Source organism: Podarcis erhardii (assembly GCF_964252035.2).
Source record: "Podarcis erhardii genome assembly, chromosome: 1".
Classification (NCBI taxonomy): domain Eukaryota; kingdom Metazoa; phylum Chordata; class Lepidosauria; order Squamata; family Lacertidae; genus Podarcis; species Podarcis erhardii.
The window spans coordinates 46,787,798-46,809,058 of record NC_138497.1 but is presented as its reverse complement, the minus strand read 5'-3'; the positions used below and the strand labels follow the sequence as shown (position 1 = coordinate 46,809,058).

Below are 21,261 nucleotides of genomic sequence, written 5' to 3'. Positions count from 1 at the left end.
ACACACCCACAACCACCCACAAACCCGAAATAAACGTTTGCCCTTAACCTCCATTCTTGCCAGTTAAAATTGGGCTCCACCAGTTAATCCACTGAACTCTTACAGCACAACCTTGTGCATGTCTTCTCAGAAGTAAGTCCTGTTGTTCCGTGAGACTCCCAGCTAAGTGTGAATATTCCCTGTCAGTTGCTTAATCTCCCGATTAAACCTTATAGTCCCAGTGTGGTGTGAAGAACTTCAAGGCTAATCATAATTAAATAAGCTACTTTTGTCACTTGCTGCAATTTGTCTTATTAATACGGGAAAGGTTTTAAAACTTCATTTGACTCTTGCCTTCTCTGATCCTCTTCACTTTTTTTTTTGCCATCCCTACATACTTGAGCATACTTGAGCAGAAACTGGAATAGAGGGTGTTTGTTTTGCCTGTTCCTGGCCACCTTCATTTGAAGGCCTGTCTGCTATGACAGAGGCTTCTACCCCCATCCGTGGGGTATTCCCAAAGCCGCAGGCAACATTAAATGAGCCACATTAGTCAGTGTCAACCGCAGCGATAAGTGTGGATGCTCATCATTAAACTCTTGCTGCTAAGACTGTTAGATTTATGTGCCTAATATTAAGTACTTAGGTTTAACAGTTGTGCCTACCATGTCATTACTTACTCTGTATTTCCCTTCTGGCAGTTGTCAACATGGGCGGGGGGGCGCAAAAAGCTTAGTTCATAACTGGGCTGCATTTGAATGACAAACACAGGTGTAATGGAGCCCTGCCAGTGGGTGGCCATGTGCCCCGCTTTACAGAGGACAGTCCTCTATTTGAGGTCCTTTCTTTGAATATCTATCTGGTCCAGGTCTGGTTGAAAGGTAAGGATCCATCAGAAGAGAGAGCAGAGACCTTGAAATTGACCATCAGCTGTTACCACTTAGGCAGCAGATTGAGCAGGCAAACAAGTCACCTGGGCACAGACTTAACCACTATGGTGTAATGTATTTCTGTTTAAATTATAGCAATTATTTCTAAGTTTGCACCTACCAGATGTAAATCAGGACATGCCAGTTTTGTGCAATTTTGTGTGCTCCTTTTTGGTGATATGTAAATGGCCTCCCGCAAAATTCATTTAGGCATTATGTATGCTTAACTGCTTTCTGCCCCCATGTTATTCTAAAGGTAGGGTGAATGTAGCCCCCATATATTTTTGCTTGCTGCTAAGGAATAAATTCGTGTCTTGGTTTCAAGGCATGCTCTCTGCTATGTGAAAGGAAATATGGCAATTGCCTCTTGAAACCACAGAGAGGACTTGTAGTATAGTTCTCATGGACTGGTTGGATGCAGAGGAATGTGGGGATGAGCCAGCTGGGGAACAACTGCTTCATGGAGGCAAGAACTACCAGAGATGAGTTGCTGTGGTCATTAGGCCTGAAACTTCTTTGCTGATCTCGTTATTTGCTAATAAAGAGTTAACTCCAAGTTGCACGGTGTGATTTACTGCTGGCTCGCTCCTGACAATAATGCACATACAAGTCCACCCAACAGGATGCAGTGAGCACCATGTTTTTGGTGCAGAGTTAGCGACAACAGCATTCCTGCAAAGCCTTTCTAATCCGACTATCAAGTCTAACAAATTAGCCTCACAATCCTATACATGCCTTGTTGAGTTCAATAAACCTTGGGGAAGACAAGAGTTTTGGCCCAGGGTGGAGAGCATTTGGCCCTCCAGATGTTGTTGGACTCCATCTTCTCATCCCTGACCATTGACCGGGGTTGGTGGGTGTTGGGAGTCCAACAACATCTGGAGGGCCAGAGGTTCCCCATCTCTGCCCTTTGCTAACTCCAACTAGTGAAATTGTGGACTGATTTCATTGTGGGATTGTCCTTGTGGAGGATTTTATGAGCTGTTGTGGGTACTTAATATTACATTGCATTTGTATTCTGCCTTTGCTTTTCTATATAGCAATTGTGTTTGTAATGTTCCGAAGGTTATTCAATAGACCCTAAAATCCAATCAGTCAAAACACCACACTAAAGCTTAATCTAGATTCTCATACAAACCCCAATCAAACTTTTGTGATTTTCTTGTGGTTTGTTTTAGAATTGACAGAAAAAAGGATAAAACAGAAAGGAAAATTTTGGATAGTCAAGAAAGAGCCTTCTGGGATGTCCATAGGCCAGTGGTAAGTTAAATTATTTGTTGCTGCTATACACTCCGATGACATGTTCTATTTTGTTTTCACACATAGATATTGTGTGAGCTTTCATGTTTTCTTTATTTTATCCTGTTTCCTATAGTATGGAAGAATTTGCACAATTCTGTAGATTAAAGCCCCTTCAGAGCTCACTTTTTGCATCAGAGAGCATGAATCTTCCCACTGGGAAGAGTGGGGGGGGGGGGCAGAAGCATTTCACCGCACAAAGGAGAGCAGTGCCACTGGCAATGTATGAAATTGAATTCAGTTGCAGCTAATTCGTCCTGGATTGTACCTCATAGTGGCCTTTTGAGACTTTAAAAGCAGAGATGAGGAACTTTTGGCCCTCCAGAAGTTGTTGGAACTGCAGCTCATATTGTGCCTGTTCACCCATCATGCTTCCTAGGGCTGTTGAAAGTTCAGTAATATTTGGAGGGCAGCAGGTTCCCTGTCCCTGCATTAGAACAGCTCCTGTTTTTAATAATGGCACTTTAAATAAAGGACAGTAATTTTGGCTATGTGGCTCATATTTTGAAATTACTGGTTTTTAGAAAGCAGGGACAGTATGGAAATTAAACGCAGCCAGTAATCTCATAAATGTGTGTTTTTCAGCCAGGCTGCGTGAACACAACAGAGATGGACATCAGAAAGTGTCGGCGTATGAAAAATCCACAGAGGGTCAAAAAGGCAAGATTCCTCCCCCCGCCTCAAAAAAGTTAACGTTAAATTATGCCATACCTTTACAATAAGAATATCAGAGTTTCATGGGATGTTTTTGTTATATAGCAGGAGGCACGTGGCCATGCCAAAGATACATACATTTAAGTTGCTTTTCAGTTTCATTGAGGTAAATAAATTGTGAATACTCTGGTTTCACCTCAGATCATATAAATCTTTCGCCTTTTACTAGAGGTAGATAAATTGTGTGTACCAGTTGTGAAGAATCATACAACATAACATGTAGACCTGATTACTTCTTTTATTTATTTATCAGATTTCTACCTTCATTGTAAGGTCCCGATGTGGCTCAGAGCAATATAATCATATAAATTTTAAAAAAGTAAAGTAATTAAAACAGTTTATCTCCAATCATAAAAACAAATAAAGCCTTTCTAGGTGAAAGCTGCATACTATAGATTAAAGAAACAGAAGAGGTTGGTGCTACAAAAACACCTTAAATGACAAGTGTATGTCAAGAGGTGTGTTTTCAGGATGTGACAAAAGCTATGCAATGAAATGCTAGCTCAGGCATCTCCAAACTCGGCCCTCCAGATGTTTTGGGACTACAACTCCCATCATCCCTGACCACTGGTCCTGTTAGCTAGGGATGATGGGAGTTGTAGTCCCAAAACTCCTTAGAGGGCCGCGTTTGGGGATGCCTGTGCTAGATGCACCTCTGTGTGGAGGAAGTTCCACAATTCAGGGGATGCCTAAAGTTAGAAAAGTCACTCTCAGGCTGCCATTCCTCGCACTTCTGAGGATAGTGGAACGTTAACACCCAAGAGAGTCAGTAGGGATGGAAGTGGTCTTTCAGATATTTGGGCCTAAGCTGTTTATGGCTTAGCATTATATATAGGACTGCTTACAGCGTAAGACAACCTTCCCCAATATGTTGGCCTCTATTTCTTTTCGATTATCCACCCCATTAGCTCCAGCCAATGTAGCCGATGGTCAGAGATGATGGGAGTTGTAGTCAGAAGCACCTGAGATTTAATAAGGCTGAAATAACATAATAATTAGGGGGTGAAAGGATAGGACCATACTCTGAGATATTTACTGTCAAATAGAAATGACCACCAATGGAGGGGAGGGGAGGAAGGAAAGGAAGAGGAAAGGGATGAAGGTATAATTGTCCTAAAACCCATTAACAACTCTAGTGTTTAAAATCATAATCCACTTATTATTATTATTATTATTATTATTATTATTATTATTATTATGCTTACCATACTGTTTCTCACCTGTTCATTGCAGTCAGTATATGGAGTTACAGAAGACAGTCAGTCCCAAAGTCCTGTACATATGCCCTCCCAACCAGCTCGGAAAACAACAAAAGATGATGTCCGGAAGCAAGTAAGGAATCTTCTCTGTGACTTCTCATGTTCCTTTTGGAGATATTCCACCCTTTTTCTCTTTCCATGTTACTATAAATAGGACAGAATATTGAGTAAATATGAAATTGGAAACTTGCCTCTCCCTCAAAAGGAAACACATGTGTTTAGAGTATGTCATAATCTGCCAGTTTTTAAAGTTATAATTATATCTCTTGTACTGTTGTAGTTTGCTGTAAGCTACCAGGGATCCCCTGGTGCTAAACACATTTCTTTGAGAGCAAATCAGTTTATTTCACAGACACTTGCTTTCCTATAATCAACTTGTTCCTTCTTGGACCATTGCACTTCTCCATTCATGTCATGTATGGCCATTGACAATTCAGCAAACGGGGAAGCCTGGGTTTACAAGGTCCTCCAAATGCTCACCAGAATAGTCAGGAAGGTTTGGGTTGGGAGTCAACATCTTTAAGTATATTACAGTGTAAGTCATTTGAAGCATTAAGAGGTGTTTTATTTCTCTTCCGCCAGATAACATTTCTGAATGTGCAGATAGACAGACACTGTTTAAAAATGTCTAAAGTAGCAGAAAGGTAAGACTCCCCATTTACATATGTTATAATTGTTGTTGTAATGGTTTTACTATCTGTTCTGTTTTCCCCTCTCAATGATCATCATCATCATCATCATCATCATCATCATCATCTATTATTTACATCCCAGCCACTCTGGGCGGCTTCTAGCAGAATATTAAAATACAATAGTCTATTAAACATTAAAAGCTTCCCTAAACAGGGCTGCCTTCAGATGTCTTCTAAAACTTTGGTAGTTGTTTTTCTCTTTGACATCTGGTGGGAGGGTGTTCCACAGGGAGGGCTCCACTACTGAGAAGGCCCTCTGCCTGGTTCCCTGTAACCTGGCTTCTCACAGTGAGGGAACTGCCAGAAGGCCCTCGGCGCTGGACCTCAGTGTCCGGACAGAACGATGTGGGTGGAGACGCTCCTTCAGGTATACTGGGCTGAGGCTGTTTAGGACTTTAAAGGTCAGCACCAACACTTTGAATTGTGCTCGGAAATGTATCAAATGATTCAAGACTAATGTCGTCTCTAGGAATGAGCACCTGAGCTGGGCATTTCTCCCTTGACTGCTGCCCTCCCTTGCTCCTGTTGTACACCTACTTTGGCATGAAGACCCTGATTTGTATTGAGTCAGAGGCACCCCCCCCCCCATTACATCCAAACCAGCAAACTCTGGTTTAATGTGGATTAACCGTAAGCCCCAGTGCCCATCTATTCTATGTGGGGGTGTAGGAAAGCCACTAAGGGAAGCCGCTCATGAAGTAGCAATTCCTGGCAGAGGAAGGGGGCGGTGGGGGCGGACCGCCCCTGGCACACACACTGAAGGCGTGACATTTGGCGTGTGCCTGCGACTCCCAAGCCCTACCCTGAGCCATTGGGGTAAGGTGGGAGCTGCACCGCTTTGCTGGCAGCATTCCCCCCTTCCTCCTTCATTTTGACAGCTTGGAAGAGGCTTGGGAGTCGCAGGTGGGAGGTGCGCTGAATGTTCACCATGGGCGGCTCACTCCGCCCCCAGCTGCAGGGTGCACGCACTGCTCTGAGCACCCAAGCAGCTATCCTGCGCCTGGGAGGGCACCCTCTGCACCGCACCCTCCCCCTCGGTAGTGCGCCACGCCCCCCTCTGTTTGCTGGCACTGTACAGGATCACACCCTCCCACTTAACAGCTGTGTGACTCTGTTAAGCAGAGACATTGACCCTGCAGGAAGGAGAACTGCATCATGGGGTGTAATCCTGAGAATTAAGTAAGTAAATATTACATTTAAACTTACTAAATTTCCCTCCAGTTTATTACTTGATGAAGTTTATATCTTGCTCTTCCTCTCAAGGGAGCCCAGGATGACTCTGGTTACTTTAAAATAAGTGGCAGCTTCCAATCTCCTCTTTTCAGCTGCACCAGAGGAGGAGAGCGGGGAGCATGTGAGCACAAGGCATTGCTTTAAAGCATCATTTAGTGTTACATGTCAGAGGCTCGCAAGAGTGAATTAGGATGAAGTAGTTTTAAAGCCAACCCAAACAAGATCCTTTGACCTTAAAGTTGGGATAAAATGCTGAGCTCAGCATGGCCAGACTTGTTGATTACGATGGAATTGTTGTTGTACGGTAGCCTTTCAGACTGAACCCACAGTTTAATAGCTTATTGTTTCCGCTGGGAATGTGGCAGATTAGCAGATCATAACGCATGAGGGCTTCTTTTCTCTTTATCTGTGCAGCATTAATTCCCAAGACTATTTTCCCTCCTAGAAGTCTCCAAACAAATTTTGCACTAGCAGTAAAGGAGACTTTGGCTAGAAGGAGACAAAGAAAAGCACATTGCAGTGTCAGCAAATCAGAATACTGTCCTAGTTGCACAATTTATGAGTGTGTGTGCCCTGAATTCCAGTAGCTATTAGGGATTGGGATGCAAAATGCCATTTTAAACAGCTTTTCTGTCGGTCTTCCAGAGGCCATGAGTATCGTAAAAAATACGTATAGAATCACAAAATTTAGAACCGCAGATATACAGCAAAAAAGGTGAGGAAGCCGAAAGATAAACAGCGCTCCTGTTTAGTGCAGAAAGAGATTATGTATCATTCAGCAGGGTTGCGGAGCATCAGAGGAAGTTTTTCACCAGGGAGAAGAAGGAAGAAATTCCTTGTGCAGTCACAGAGAAAGTAGATGGTGACTTTCCCAGACTTGCATGCTCCTAGATCCGCCATGTAGCATTGCACCAACACTAAGCAAAGTGCCTGCAATGTTCAGCTGCAGAACATGCCTGAAATATTCAGTGGATCCAGTTTTCCTTCCTTCCTTTCATCCCTTACTTTTCATGTCTCTGCAAAACCAAGGCTGACTTTACAATTTGCCCGGTGCGATTCACAGCCACTCGATAATAGGCTCATCAAATTCCATGAAATGGCTCTGAAGTAAACAGCTTGAACTGCAACCCACATTATTTTTAACTCCTTGTGGTGCCCGCAGTTTCATTGGAAAACATTTGAATTTCAGAAACTATAGTCCCCAATTGATTTTTTTTAATAGAAATCTCTCTCCTCCCCCCCCCCCCAATGCTTCAGTTACTGTGAAAATTGAGGCTTTTCCTTCCTCCAGCTACTGATCCATGGTGGTCATGAAACGTTATTAATGAAATAAGATAAGACAGGGAGGGACTAAGGACCCCGAGGCTTTATTGGTAGAACCTGCATTTTGTTACGAAATGGTGTGATTGTAATGCCTTGTGAAATAACAACAACCTTCCTGTGACAGGCTGAAGGGAAAAAGAGCTCCACACCTCCAGCTCCACCATTTCTCATTAACACACACACACACACACACAGGCAAGTGATATAGCCTGGGTAAGAAGAATTAAAGTGAACAATTGGCCAGTGTTTGGAACCTAGACTATTCTCCATTGCGACAGTTTGATTCTTGATTCTTATTCTTAGCTACAGTCCGTGCACAGTCTTAAATGCCGTTTTAGTAAATGCCGGTGTTCACATGTGGGTGCTGCAAACGGGTGGGGGAAGGGGGCGGTGGGGGCGGGCTGCATGGGGTGTCACCACTGAGGGGGGTGACAAAATGCTGGGTGGCACTCACCGTGGGGCCTGCAGCACACCCAAGCCACATGTCTCTCCTGGGAGTGATGTGGTGGCTTGGGCACCTGCAGGCTCCGCGCTGCCCCAAACAGTCCGGCCATTGCCTCCCGCTCAGCTGTAGGGCGGTTGAGTGGGAGGAGGCAGGCAGACTCCTCAGAGGCCCCGTGGAGCGTCCTGCCCCAGTTGGCCCCGCCCCACGGACAGCTGGCCCCGCCCCCGGGTGTAGGGTACACACGCTGCCCCAGGCACCCAATAGGCTTGCTCTGCTGCTGGCTGCAAATCCCAGCTATGTGCCCATCAATATTCACCTGAGCAATAATCTGGCAAAAAATGTTGACTTGCCTTACGAAGACGAAATGAAAGCAATACAACTACTCAAAGTATGCACAGTGAATGGAGCATTTGCGGGGAAAAACTAAAATGATATATCTTGTTGATGCAATTATTATATTAAGCGGGACACTAGAAACCAATGCGCACAAGTCTACAAAACTTTAGTGTTTAACATCCCCCATTGACATCTATTGGACAAAGCACCAGTTAATTTTCTGTTGAAATCAATGCTTAGCTCTGTCCAATAGAAGTTAATGGGGGCTTGCTTTTGTCCGGTACACTATATCTAGTTAGCTACTTTGTTTTTGATCAAAAACAATCATCTGCCTAACTCAGGGGTCAGCAAACTTTTTCAGCAGGGGGCCAGTCCACTGTCCCTCAGACCTTGGGGGGGCTGGACTATATTTTTTTTGGGGGGGGGAATGAACCTATACCCCACAAATAACCCAGAGATGCATTTTAAATAAAAGGACACATTCTACTCGTGTAAAAACACGTTGATTCCCGGACCATTCGCAAGCCAGATTTAGAAGGCGATTGGGCCAGATCTGGCCCCCGGGCATTAGTTTGCCTACCCATGGCCTAACCACTTCTTTTTTTTAAGGAATGGAAACAAAAGTTACATTCCTATGAACTTAGATAATGCAAGGTAGCATTATTTGTTTTGTAACATCTATTGGAAGACAAACATTTTGGCATAGACTATGTATCCTATAGGAACCAGCCTTTTTACTGACATTTGTGCAGTGCATGGGTAAATAATGAATACTTTTCAGATTAATGTACTTTTTAAAAATGGCAATATATGTAATATTTAATGAAGTTATACACACAGCTCTCATCTCTGTATATTTTCTTTTATTTTCTCTTGTTACAGTTTAATTACTTATTCAGATCAGTACATTGACTATGACCCTTTTATAACTCCTGCTGAACCTTCCAATCCCTGGATAAATGATGACGCTGTATTTTGGGACTTAGAAACAAGGTAAGAAATTAATATTTTTCACACTTCTTACTATTATTTCTATACAGCTTTATATTTTTTGGGGGGGGTCTCAAAGCTGTTTACAACCTACATTCATGCTTTTGAAAGTGAAACTTTCAAAGATAAAACATTGCAGAGCTCTTTTGGCTGCACAGTTTGCATTATCTTGATGTAAAGGATTGACACCTGCCTATAACAGAGGGAGAGGTGAGATGGCAAGGCCTTGCAGAGAACAGCTGCTGGCTGGCTCCTCTCTTCCCAGAACTGACTCCCAAAATCCTAATAGTCATTGTAACAATTATTATTATTTATATAGCACTATCTATGAACAGGATGGTTTATTTACAAAGGAGGGTCCCTGCCCAGTTATCTAACATTATTTAAGAATTGGTACCTAAATTTGCTTCTCCTCCTCTTTATAGATTCCTTTGTCCCTTATTGTATCCCATCTGTTATACTGGATGTCATTATTTGAATTTAAAATAAGGGTAGTTAACTTTTCTGTCTCAGGCTGCATACAACCCCAGAAGAGGGATTTTGTGGGCTCCCTCAAACTTGTCATTAAATATATCATTAATTTCTTATTTTCTGAGATAAGAAATTTATTAGAGTAAGAGACCCTTCTGAGGAAAAGAATACGGCTGCATGCTTATCATTATCAGATTCTCCTTTCAATACATAAAACAGATACTGAATAGGAAATTATGCCCCCTCCCTCCCCAGAAAATCATAACTCACCCCAAATATTGCAGGTTGACATTTTCCTCTCTTGGGCTACAGAGTGGATTTCTTCAAATTATAAGCAAGTGTTTCTCTCTGATATCAGCTTTGTATCCACAAGCAGAGTACTACCTAGCTTATCTTTTTCTGACATTTTGACAAGGTAACAAATCATCTGTTTTCATACATACAGAATTCTCTACTCTTTGAAGTCCAAAGGATGTGTGTGTCCCCCTTTAATTTAAATTATCACTACAGGCTCACTAATGAGCATTTTGAATTAAGCTGTCACAGAAAAATATACATTGGGAGACTCGAAAAAGAAACCCTGGCTGATCCTTATCTTTCTATCCTTTGAATAGCAAGGAGCCTTCTCAGCACCGGGTCAAAAGATGGGGCTTCTCTATAGATGAGGTGTTGAAAGATCCCGTTGGGCGTGACCAGTTTCTTCGGTTTCTGGAATCGGAATTCAGTTCTGAAAACCTCAGGTAAAGACCCTTCAGATACACTAAAGATTTAGTGCTCCAAAGGTTGCAGTACTTGCTCAGCGGAAAAGTTCACTCATGTCAAGAGCAAGGAATGTGGGAATTGGACTCCTGTGTGGAATGCTATAAATTAGCATGACAGCAGTGCTAGTCTGTATCTAAAAGGTACCCTTAAGGTACTACTAAGGAATTTGCCAAAATCTTTGTTAAAAGGCATGCTGGTTGGATTTTGATAGAAATCTACAATTCCCTCTAGAAGGTTAATTTTCCATATATGTTGGACTAAAATTAGTTATGATGCAAGGCAAAAGCTAAACGTGAGCGATCCCTGTCACCCTGTTATCATCATAACAAACACAAGCTGCAGTGACAGCTCAGTGTCAATCCGTCAGTCATTCATTTGCTTAGCATTACATGCAAACTCACATGCCTCATCGTTTTCAAAGGGGGCAGGAACAGTCTCTGGACAGAGATCTGAGACCCCATCTAGTGTTTAACAGACAGTTTTGTTAGTAGGTTCTGATAATACATTTATATGCTTGTGTCAAACGGGGTCAGATTTTGAATCAGTGTTACTGAGTGAGCTAATTTACAAAGAGAACAGAACAGGCCTTATTACTAAGCAATGTTTTCTGGGACGTCACATAAGGCCACTGAAGCATAGCTTTGCTTTATTTATTGATAAAGGATGTGGCAGCACCTTGAGAACACTGTTCTGTGACCGCTCCTGCAGCTACAGCTAAAGACTAGTTTCAGAACCGCTACATTAGATGCTCGTAGTTCTGCAACAGACATCTTGAAGAAGAGTTTGGATTTGATATCCTGCCTTTCACTCCCTTTAAGGAGTCTCAAAGCAGCTAACATTCTCCTTTCCCTTCCTCCCCCACAACAAACACTCTGTGAGGTGAGTGGGGCTGAGAGACTTCAAAGAAGTGTGACTGGCCCAAGGTCACCCAGCAGCTGCATGTGGAGGAGCGGGGAAGCGAACCCGGTTCCCCAGATTACGAGACTACCACTCTTAACCACTACACCAAACTTGGTGAATGCCCACACATATATCCAGGGCAGGAAGAAGAAAGGAATAACTGATATCGGGATAGCCAAAGGATCTCTGTGGCCCTTGAAGAATGCAATACTTATTTCACTGAGCCTAGAACTGAATGTTCAGTATAGATGGATGAGACACAGTGTGTTGTGTACTGGTTAGAGCCTTGAACTACTAGGACCAGGGAAACACAAGTTCAAACCCCACTTGCCTTTGGACCAGTCAGTCTCTATCACTTAGCCTAACCTACCTCACAGAGTTGTTGTGCGGAGAGATGGGGGAGAGGTGTGCTGATGTGAGCTCCTTAGAGGAAATTGCAGAATATAAATGCAGATGGTGGTGATGATACCGGAATAGTGAAGGGATAGTCCAATCACAGGGGAGGGGGCAATTGTGGAGTGCAGTTGTGGCTGATGAAGGAAGACCTCATCAAAATGCAACAGCCCCTAGGACCAGATGGGCTGCGGAAGAAGAGGCTGCTAGTTCTGGGAGTTCCAGGATCCTGTGGGAGGGAGAAGCTATTTCAGTATTTTGCCTATGGCGACAAAATGCCTAAAGGGAGCCCTGAGGGGGAGTTTCACCAGCTGTCTCCAGATTTTTCCTGTCAGAGATTTTTGTGTATTCGAACCAGCTGAAGAAATCTCCATCGTCACAATTAGAACTCTCTTTTCTCACTTTATATTAACCTAAGAGTAAGGTAATTCCTGAACCTTGAAAGCAAGCCATGTATGAATGCTGAGAAAAGGGACATTTGTGAAGTACCTAAAGACCTTAAGGGTAGTTATTTTAAAAAAAAGAGGATTCACACACAAAAAAATAATGGAAGACAAGCAATTGGGTTGGTGGGGGGCTTTGTTGGGTTTACTAAATTCCCTTAATTTCAGATACTTTTTTATTTCCTTGTTTATTCCAGTGGGTAGCCATTTCCTCAGAACAGCACAGTGTTGTGAAAACAACAAATGCCACTCCTGTGAACACATCAGTAACATCCTTACCTGATACACAGGATGCAGAATTAGTTGCACCTTCCTCTCCCTCCTCTCAGTGTGCTTAGGGCAAGGAGGAAGGACCACAGCTCAGTGGTGGAGCACCTGCCTTGCTTGCAGAAGGTCTTGGGTTCAATTCCTGGCATCTCCAGGTAGGGATAAGAAAAGCACAGGACACACAGGCTTACTGAGACCAGGTTCCCAGAGAGGAGCTCCCAGCTGCTTTGCCCCTTTTTGCAGCTGTGCTATATACAAAGACAAGGTTTGGCTTGGTGTGCAGTCCAGCCTGGGGCTCCTGGTTCTGCTCTCGCCTCACTAACCCTCAGCTGTAGCCAGTGTTTGACCTCGACTCATTGTCTCTGTACCTACTGCCTTTGACAGCCTTGGACTAAAATGCCTGTCAGCCACCACCATGTGCATAGACACCTCAGCTGGGAGTAGAAATGGTTAGTTGCGATGCAGGGCAAAAGCTAAACGTGAGCAATCCCTGTCACCATGTTATCATCGTAACCAACACAAGCTGCAGTGACAGCTCAGTGTCAATCTGTCATTCATTCATTTGCTTAACGTGAAGGTTCAGCACAAAACTGGAAAAGATCCAATTGCCAAGACAAGAAATCAGCAAAAGTGATTAAACAATATACACTATGTATATGCTTAAAATTATGCCTTTACCCACCTGGTGTCCTCTAGATGTTTTGAACTACAACTCCCATCAGCCCTAGCAAGTGGGAGGTACCAAATCTGGAAGGTACCAGGTTGGTGACCTTATATGAAATTACTTCCAACATGATAACAGGAAAAGACACTACTGCAAGCATATATGTGTCTATAAAGAAGCGAACAACAACAACAAAACACATTTTCTTGACAGTGAAAGACGGGTACTAATCAGACTCCTAAGGCATCTTGTCCTAAGAGATGGTACAAAAGGTAATGATTACTGTCTCTGTGTGACCTTTTAAACTGTAGTACAAAGAACATGAGACAGAAATTCCAAGGAGCTGAAATAACTTTGCCGTTTGTTGACACCAGCATCTGTAGTCTCTTAGCCACTAGAGGGTGCAGATGCTCTACAGGTACTAGTTTCTGCTAAATTCAGGTGGAAGATCTCTGACATCGTGTGGATACGAAAAGGAGTACTATATTCCATAGGCCTAGAGAAGAACCCGAAGCCTGACTGATTGTAGAACTGTTGCTACTCACCAGTGTTCACAAGTTATACTGGAAATCCTGTAGACCTGAAAATTATACATGGAAAGTTTGCCACGCACCTCAGAATTGAGATGTAAATGTGATGCATGTTCTATTTTCCCCTTTTAGGGGATATCATAGATGCAGTGTCCTGAGCCACACTATGAGAACAGGGTCTGAATAACAACCCGATTATAGCCCACCTTGAGATCTCAGTGTTTTTGTTTTCTACACCCAACATAAGAAAATGCTCCTAGTCTCAGGAGCTGGAGAATCTAGTCTGGATGAGTCATACATGCTTTCATGATGCCTGCAAGTGTCTGAAGCTTTGACACTGTAAACCAATCTGAGGAGCAAATCCAAGCTGCACTGAGCTCAGAGAATTGGAAGTACAGGTCTCACAAATAAATACATTTCACACCAGTATCCTTTAACATACTGCTGGCCCTGATCAGAGCAAGTGTGATTCATTATATTTCCCATTATTTGGGAGAGGGAAATGAGTTCTTTTGCAAGACTGTGGTTTTAATTTTTTATAAGGCTCAATTAATATGAGCCTTAAAAACATAGTAATTTGGGTGCCTAGTAGCTTAAACGAGATCTGAGAAGGGCAACGAACGCAAACAGCAGAATCCTAGGCATATCTTCTCAGAATTAAGCCCCACTTAATACATGCATTTTATTTGCATGCTGCCTTTCCATGGTTCAACCCATGCTCAAGGTGGCTCAAAACATGAGCATATATATGTGGGAATCACTAATGACAGCTATCACTTCACTGGAAAAAAATACAGCTTTTGGACTGCCCTTATCACTTTTCATTCAGATAGATTTGGTATATATAAATGTTTCTTTTGATGAGCATGCTTTCAAGAACAACTATAACCGTACTATGAAGAAATGGAGAATATTCTCCCTTCTGGATGGTATAAATTGCATTACATGGTTATCTTTAGCAGACACTAGACAGTGATTATATAATAAGGGGACATTATGTGGAACATATTTCTGCCACATCCTGGTGGGTTTTGAATACTATTCTCACAAGTAGTTCCTCTGACTTCCCATGATTTGAATGTCTTTGTGAAGACTACATTAGACCCTTTGGCTAGAAAGGGTGCAATCTACCAAAGTGCAGTCCCTCATTGGATATATGTTAAAATAAACAGTAAATATACCCTGGGTGGGTAGATTCTTCCTAAGAGGCAAAAGGCAAAGCACAGCCTCGATTTCTTCTGTGCTGATCCTTTGCTGGTAACAGCAAGTGTGGAATTTGACTAGCAGTAACTTAATTTGTGGTTGTGGTTAATATTAAAACTCAAACCCCACCTTTCCTTCTTTCCCCCCATATACTCACAATGGCATTTGCCATTTCTAAATGTGTTTCTTTCTTATGGCTGTTTATTCCAGGTCTGCGTCCTCTTTGTCTGTACAATATTGCTGTGTTCCTCAAATCACAGCAGTGCCTGTTGTCGTAGGTTTACATTCTATTCTGCCTGCCCACTGCCACAACTGTGTGCTGTCTGTAAAGAGAATGTAGTGAGGAATCCCTTTCCTCTGGCTAGGCAGAATCCTTTCTCCTCAGGCTGTCTTTAAAGTGTGGGGCAGCCATTGTAGCAGCAGAACAGCTTTGTCCTATTTGCTGAGAGGCTTTCCATGCTTGACATTGCCTTGGACCGTCACCATGTCCGCTCCTTATCCCATTTACTCTGCAAACAGAACCTCAGAGGAAGTCCATTTTAGGACCCTCCTTTCTTATGCAGGTTTGCTGATCACATTGCACACTAGTCCTGCATTTCAGTATATGGAGGAGAGCGTGTAATTTAGGCTGGGTTAGGTGTTTTCTTCCAGGATTACAAGCGCTCAAAATGGGTCTGTGTAAACTGTGGCTCCCAAGGACGTGCTGCACCACAGCTGATCATTAAAGTGTTCCATATCTCGGATGGCTTATCCTCCTTCCTCTTTCTCCTTGGTTGCCATGGCTATGGGGGAGGAGGACCGGAATGGACGGTCAATCAAACTGCAGGCGGTTTTGAAAGGCAACTGTGGAACAGCCCACTAGATCCTGTCACACAGATGGCTTTAATACTTCTTGCAGGGTGGAGAGATTGTTAAGAACAGGAAATCGCAGAATACAGCTGCCTTTTGGGGGGCAGGGGGAGGTACGAAAAGAGAAAACTTCACAAAGCTCAAGCCAAATGAATGGAAAATGTCTTTTCCCAGCATTAGCAACATGGCTGAGGTTTGTGATTAAAGAGAAGGGCAATCTTTACTCTCTTCAGTGGTGGAGAAAGAGAGAGGCACAATGGATGTGCTTGTTTGCATTTATATCCCACTTTCCTTCCATCACAGAAAATACATGCAGTTCCCCGGTGGTCACCCATTCAGCACAGAGCAAGGAACACACCTTCTGAGCTTCAGCAAAGCAATGGCCTCGTGACCTTTTAACGCCATGCATTTCTCAAGCTGCTCATAAAGGGTTTACCTCCAAAGTACCTGCAGCATAGACGCCTTTGGAGATTTATTTATTTTGGGGGTCACACATATTTAATCATCATTGGCGACTTGCACATTGAATGAGCTGTCAGAGACCGAATACCGCAGATTGCATTTCCGTATCACCTGACACGTAATGTTTTTACATGATGCAATTTCAGCTGCCAGTGGTGAGAAACCATAGTAGACAACTGAGCCAGTCCCTCTTGTACCACCTTACAAGAAAAAAAGCAAAAGGGTGACAGAGCATGTGATTTGCATGCAGAGGCTCCCAGATCCAGTCCTGGGCATCCTCAGTTAGAAAGATCAGGTAGCAGGTTCTGGGATTGCCCTTTGAAACCCTGAAGAGTTGCTCCTTATACAATTGCTTGCCCTGACAGCTCTTGTCTAGGGTTGCCCAAATTGGAGGGAAGTTGCAGTTATTGCGAATGCCCACTGGGTGTCATTATCACTTTGTGCAGATTCCTGTCAAAGCACTTTCTTGGCAGTAGGAAAAAGAGGTTTATTTCTACAGTTACTTTTAAGGGGCACCTAGGGGGGGATATTTTTGTTACGCATGTGTAGGCAACATCCACCCCACACCAGTGTGAACACATCCAGTTGCATCAATATGTCATGTTAAGCATTGATAAAATGTAAAGGCAGGCCTCATTTGAGTTTCCTCTGGTGTGTTACCAGCTCCAGATGATTTATATTGATCCAGTTGGACAAGGATATGAGCACATTATAAGGAGTAAGCAACTCAGGCACGCAGTGTAAAACAGCAAATTGTGTATGGCAGATGTGCATGTACAAATTGTTTGTTTGTTTCTTAGATTTTATACCCTGCTTGATTGTAAAAAAAAAAAAGGCGGTTTACAAAAGATAAAACAGTAAAATCAAGAAAAAAACATAACCCTACTTTAAAATATACAAAAGATAAAATACTAAAACAGATTAAAATTACCTCAGCATTCTAGGCACCTGTGTAGACTTTTCTAAACAAGCATGTTTTTAGCAAGTGCCAAAAAGTGTACAGTGAAGGCGCCTGCTTGATCTCAATAGGCAGGGAGTTCCAAAGTCTGGGGTGCTGCCACACTAAATGCTCAAGTTCTCCGTTCAGTACAATGAAAGGAGCGTCTCCACCCCCATCGTTCACCCTGGACACTGAGGTCCTCCTCCAAGGGCCTTCTGGCAGCTCCCTCACTGCGAGAAGCCAAGTTACAGGGAACCAGGCAGAGGGCCTTCTCGGCAGTGGTGCTCTCCCTGTGGAACACCCTCTCTGCAGATGTCAAGGATAATTTTTAGAAGACATCTGAAGGCAGACCTGTATCAGGAAGTTTTAAATGTTTGGCATTTTACTATGTTTTTATTTGTGCTGTAAGTTGCCCAGAGCGACTGGGGACACGCAGCCAGTTCGGCAGGGTATAAATGATAAAATTATTGTTATTATTAAATGCAGAATGGGTATTAGGTGGCACCTGTAGTAGTGCCAATTCTGCCGATCAAAGTGGTTGACTGGACACCTGTTGGGTAAGGCCATCTTATAGGTAAACTGGTCCCAAGGTGTTAAGGGCTTTACATATCAATAGTAACACCTTGAACTTGGGGCAGTCTCAGATTGGCATGCAGTGCAGATCTCTGAGCACAGGTGTTATATGCTGGCAAGACCTCACTCCTGTCAGCAACCGTGCTGCAGCATTCTGCACTAACTGCAGCCTCTGGATGAAGCACAAGGAAAGCCCCACATAGAGCACATTGCAGAATCTATCTTGAATAAAGGCAATTTCACAGATGAAGTTTTTTATAAAAGAAATCCATTGTGTTTTCTATCAGTTCTTTACATGAATGTAAACTCCACATTGGATTTAATGTACATTCCATCTCAATTTATCTCCTACATTAACAGCATTTCCATGTTGACTCAAACCACAATAGACTCAAATGCACCACAATTGCGACCACTTTCCTAGTGGTTAGACCTATCACATTTTGGTTCTTGCAAAGTTTGTTTCATGAGCCACTGGATTAGTGTAACTGAGTTGCATTTAACATAATTTGAATATTGGCTGCATAACATGTCAGCTTCTGTACTATAAATGAATTTTCTTTAATGTAACCTTCAGTGGAGCTAGGACTGGGATTAGCCAGTGCCTTGGTAGCTCAGGTTGAAGCACATCTCTGAGACGAATTTCCCCTGTCTTTCCCCTTGATACAGGTTTTGGTTGGCTGTCCAAGACCTGAAAAAACAACCATTGCAAGATGTAGCTACCAGAGTGGAAGATATCTGGCAAGAGTTCCTCGCTCCTGGGGCCCAGAGTGCCATCAACCTGGACTCTCACAGCTATGAGATAACAAGCCAAAATGTCAAAGACCCAGGGAGGTACACATATGAAGATGCACAGGTTCGGACTTGGGTGTCATTCCTAATAGTGCACTAGAACAGAGGAGGGGATGTAACTTTTTAATTTCAGGTTGGGCAAGAATTGTGTCAGGAAAATGTACTTGTGTTTAGCCAGTTAATATATACAATGAGGACTACGGGCAAAAATACAAGAGCTGGATAAGCCAATTCACACTATAAATGTATTCTCAAAAAGGAACTAATTGGATATGCTCCCAAACCTAGCTCATTCACAAAATCCATGGGACTTTTGTTGAATTTGCTCCTTCTACCAGAAGGTTAGAGTGTGTTGCTGATAACAACAAGGTTGCAGATTCAATCCCTATATGGGACAGCGGCATAGGGGGTTGGTCTAGATGATTCTGAGGATCCCTTTCCATCTCTGGGATTCTATGATACACCCCCCCACACACACACAAACCTGGCACCACACTTCTCTATGTCCCATTAGTGCTTGAAAGTGTTTGAAGCAGAAACTGAGAGATAGTTCTCCTTTAGCATGAGATAACCAGTGCAAACACATTATAATGACATATCACGTTTTCTGGGGGCTGAGCCTTGGCACTGAAAACAAATTTCAAGGGTGAGACCTGGCACACCCTGGCTCAAATTAAGCAGCGAGTTCCCACAGGAGTTCACAGACATCGCATTCCTGTGCAGTAAGCCAGGCATAATTAGGTAAAAGAAAACAGTGATGTGGTAGGGAGGATATGAGGCTATTCTATTAAAAAACTATGCAAGATGGGAAAGAGAACAAACAATGGGAACATCCTTGGGTTGGCTGGGGGAGGAAAAGGTTTCGCTATGCAGTACTTATCTTTTTAAACTGAGCCCTCCCGTAAATTGAAGAAGTTATGTTAAGCCCTAGAATGTGTAGAATCTTAGGGAAGATCAAATGGTTCTTGCCTTCTTAATATCAGCTCATTGAACATCATGTTTGCATAGGAGGCGACGCACAATAATTGCTCCATGCACCCCAGATTTGGTGGCTATCAATGGCTGGACAGAGCCTATGCATCCTGGGATCTACCAGAGTGGCCCCTGTTCCAGAGTGATGTCCAGCACATGGAGAGAAGGGCCTTATTTGCTTGCTATGGCTCTTCTCCATGCATAGAATAAGTATGTGCCTGGTAGGCAGCAGCAGGCACTACCTGCTGCCATTTCCACCATGAAAAGCCAATCACCACACACTGCACAGGTGTGATGGCAGGGCTCCATGCAGCGAGGAATTCTGAATCCTTTTGGGGTACGCTTGTGCGTGGGCCCATGTAGCAGCAGGAGTGGGAGTCTGCTGCCACCTCTCATAAGTGCATTCATTCTACATGTGGGGAAGAGCCCAAATGAGTGAACAGGGCTCGGAGGTATGCCCTGGAAGGAGATGGGGTTAGTGAGTGCCACGCCCCTCCTTCACTGCAGGTGGGCTCTGCATGCATCCACATAAGGCTTTAGTCCTTAGCTGAATTTAAGGAAGTCTCAGTTACTTGAACTATATTGTCCTACAGAGATTATTTATAGGAGCTAAATTCTGATCACTGTTGGGAAATTTAACCCTGCTTCTCATATTCATGCACACCTACCATGTAAAGAGTTACCATTTTTGCCAAGCATGTGCAGAAGGCAGCAAGTCCAGTGGGATGAGTTTCAGAAGTGATGCCCATCACCGAAAAATAAACAAATGCAGATAATGCCTATTTGATTAGCAGCATGCCCAAATGTAACTGGTGTGGCTGGATCAGCTGAGACATAGAAATGGGAAGCAGCCAGGCATATATTTTAGGGAAAGAGAGAAGAGCTAGATCGGTCCTGTTGCTTTAGAAGGCAGTGGTGCCTAGAAAAAAGACATAGCAGCCCAGATTGTTTTTCTATACAGGAAATGAAAAAGGATTTCCCCCAAACGAGTAAGCGCATAATGGTAAACACATCGTTCAACATGTTGATCTGCACTGTGTTTCAGAGGCAATGCACTGTGGCTTTACAGCATACGATGTATCTCCATAGTGGGCTTTAAAACAGCATTTGCCAATCGTTACAAGTCCCCCCACCCTGATAACACAGGCATACGGCAAGCCCAGATGGTAGTTCTGTTCTGAGAATTACCCCACAGCCAAAGCCAACACCCACAATGTGGTTTTGCCCTGCCTTTCAAGGGATACAGATCCGTATCCATTATACTCCTCTGCATATGTTTTTCACTTCTAATTCCCCATAGACGTGACCAAATATATCATAGTGCTGACACTTGCTGGAATGTGGCCTACAGTGCTGACAAGTTATTGTTGTAATGTAGAATGTTTGCTATTGTAGGCTGTTTGAATAAAGCCACATCCTGTCCCTCTACTCCCACTCGAGTGCCAAAAAACCCCGAAACTGCAAGAAAAATCACCATATTTCCCCTGCAAATATTTCAGCTTGTGGGCAACATGCTCTTCACAGAGGAATACATGGGGAGGATAAGGATGTTGTGGTTTCTTGGCTACTGATAAGATGACTGAGTCACAATTTAAAATAGAAACAGGACAGACAATATACGGCTGGGGACCCTGCAGAGAATCTGTACCTTCTGTTGGGCTTTTGTGTAGGTGAACATTTTGCAACCTGGAGCCCTTCAGGCGTTTTGGAGCCTGACTGTGGGCTATTCTGGCTGGGGCTGATGGGATTTGGGAGTCCAAAACATCGGGGGGGGGCACCAGATTGGGTAAGGCTGGTGTGAACTAGCCAACTTCATTCTCGTCAACATTTCATAGGTGAAT

The 21,261-nt window shown here is 43.3% G+C and overlaps 1 protein-coding gene across 5 annotated transcripts in view; it reads left to right on the top strand.

Moving 5' to 3' along the window:
* Positions 1 to 21,261, top strand: part of RGS6 (regulator of G protein signaling 6) — a 218,374-nt gene that overhangs the window by 164,455 nt on the left and 32,658 nt on the right. For 3 of the 5 annotated variants that reach the window (XM_081881775.1, XM_081881774.1, XM_081881773.1), the window contains exons 9-15: positions 2,087 to 2,168; positions 2,793 to 2,867; positions 4,155 to 4,253; positions 4,763 to 4,824; positions 9,092 to 9,202; positions 10,285 to 10,410; positions 18,326 to 18,512. In XM_081881775.1, the coding sequence (XP_081737901.1) occupies positions 2,087 to 2,168; positions 2,793 to 2,867; positions 4,155 to 4,253; positions 4,763 to 4,824; positions 9,092 to 9,202; positions 10,285 to 10,410; positions 18,326 to 18,512 (742 nt within the window). The remainder of the gene's footprint in view (positions 1 to 2,086; positions 2,169 to 2,792; positions 2,868 to 4,154; positions 4,254 to 4,762; positions 4,825 to 9,091; positions 9,203 to 10,284; positions 10,411 to 18,325; positions 18,513 to 21,261) is intronic. The other 2 variants (XR_014161494.1, XR_014161495.1) reach the window with 1 other exon arrangement.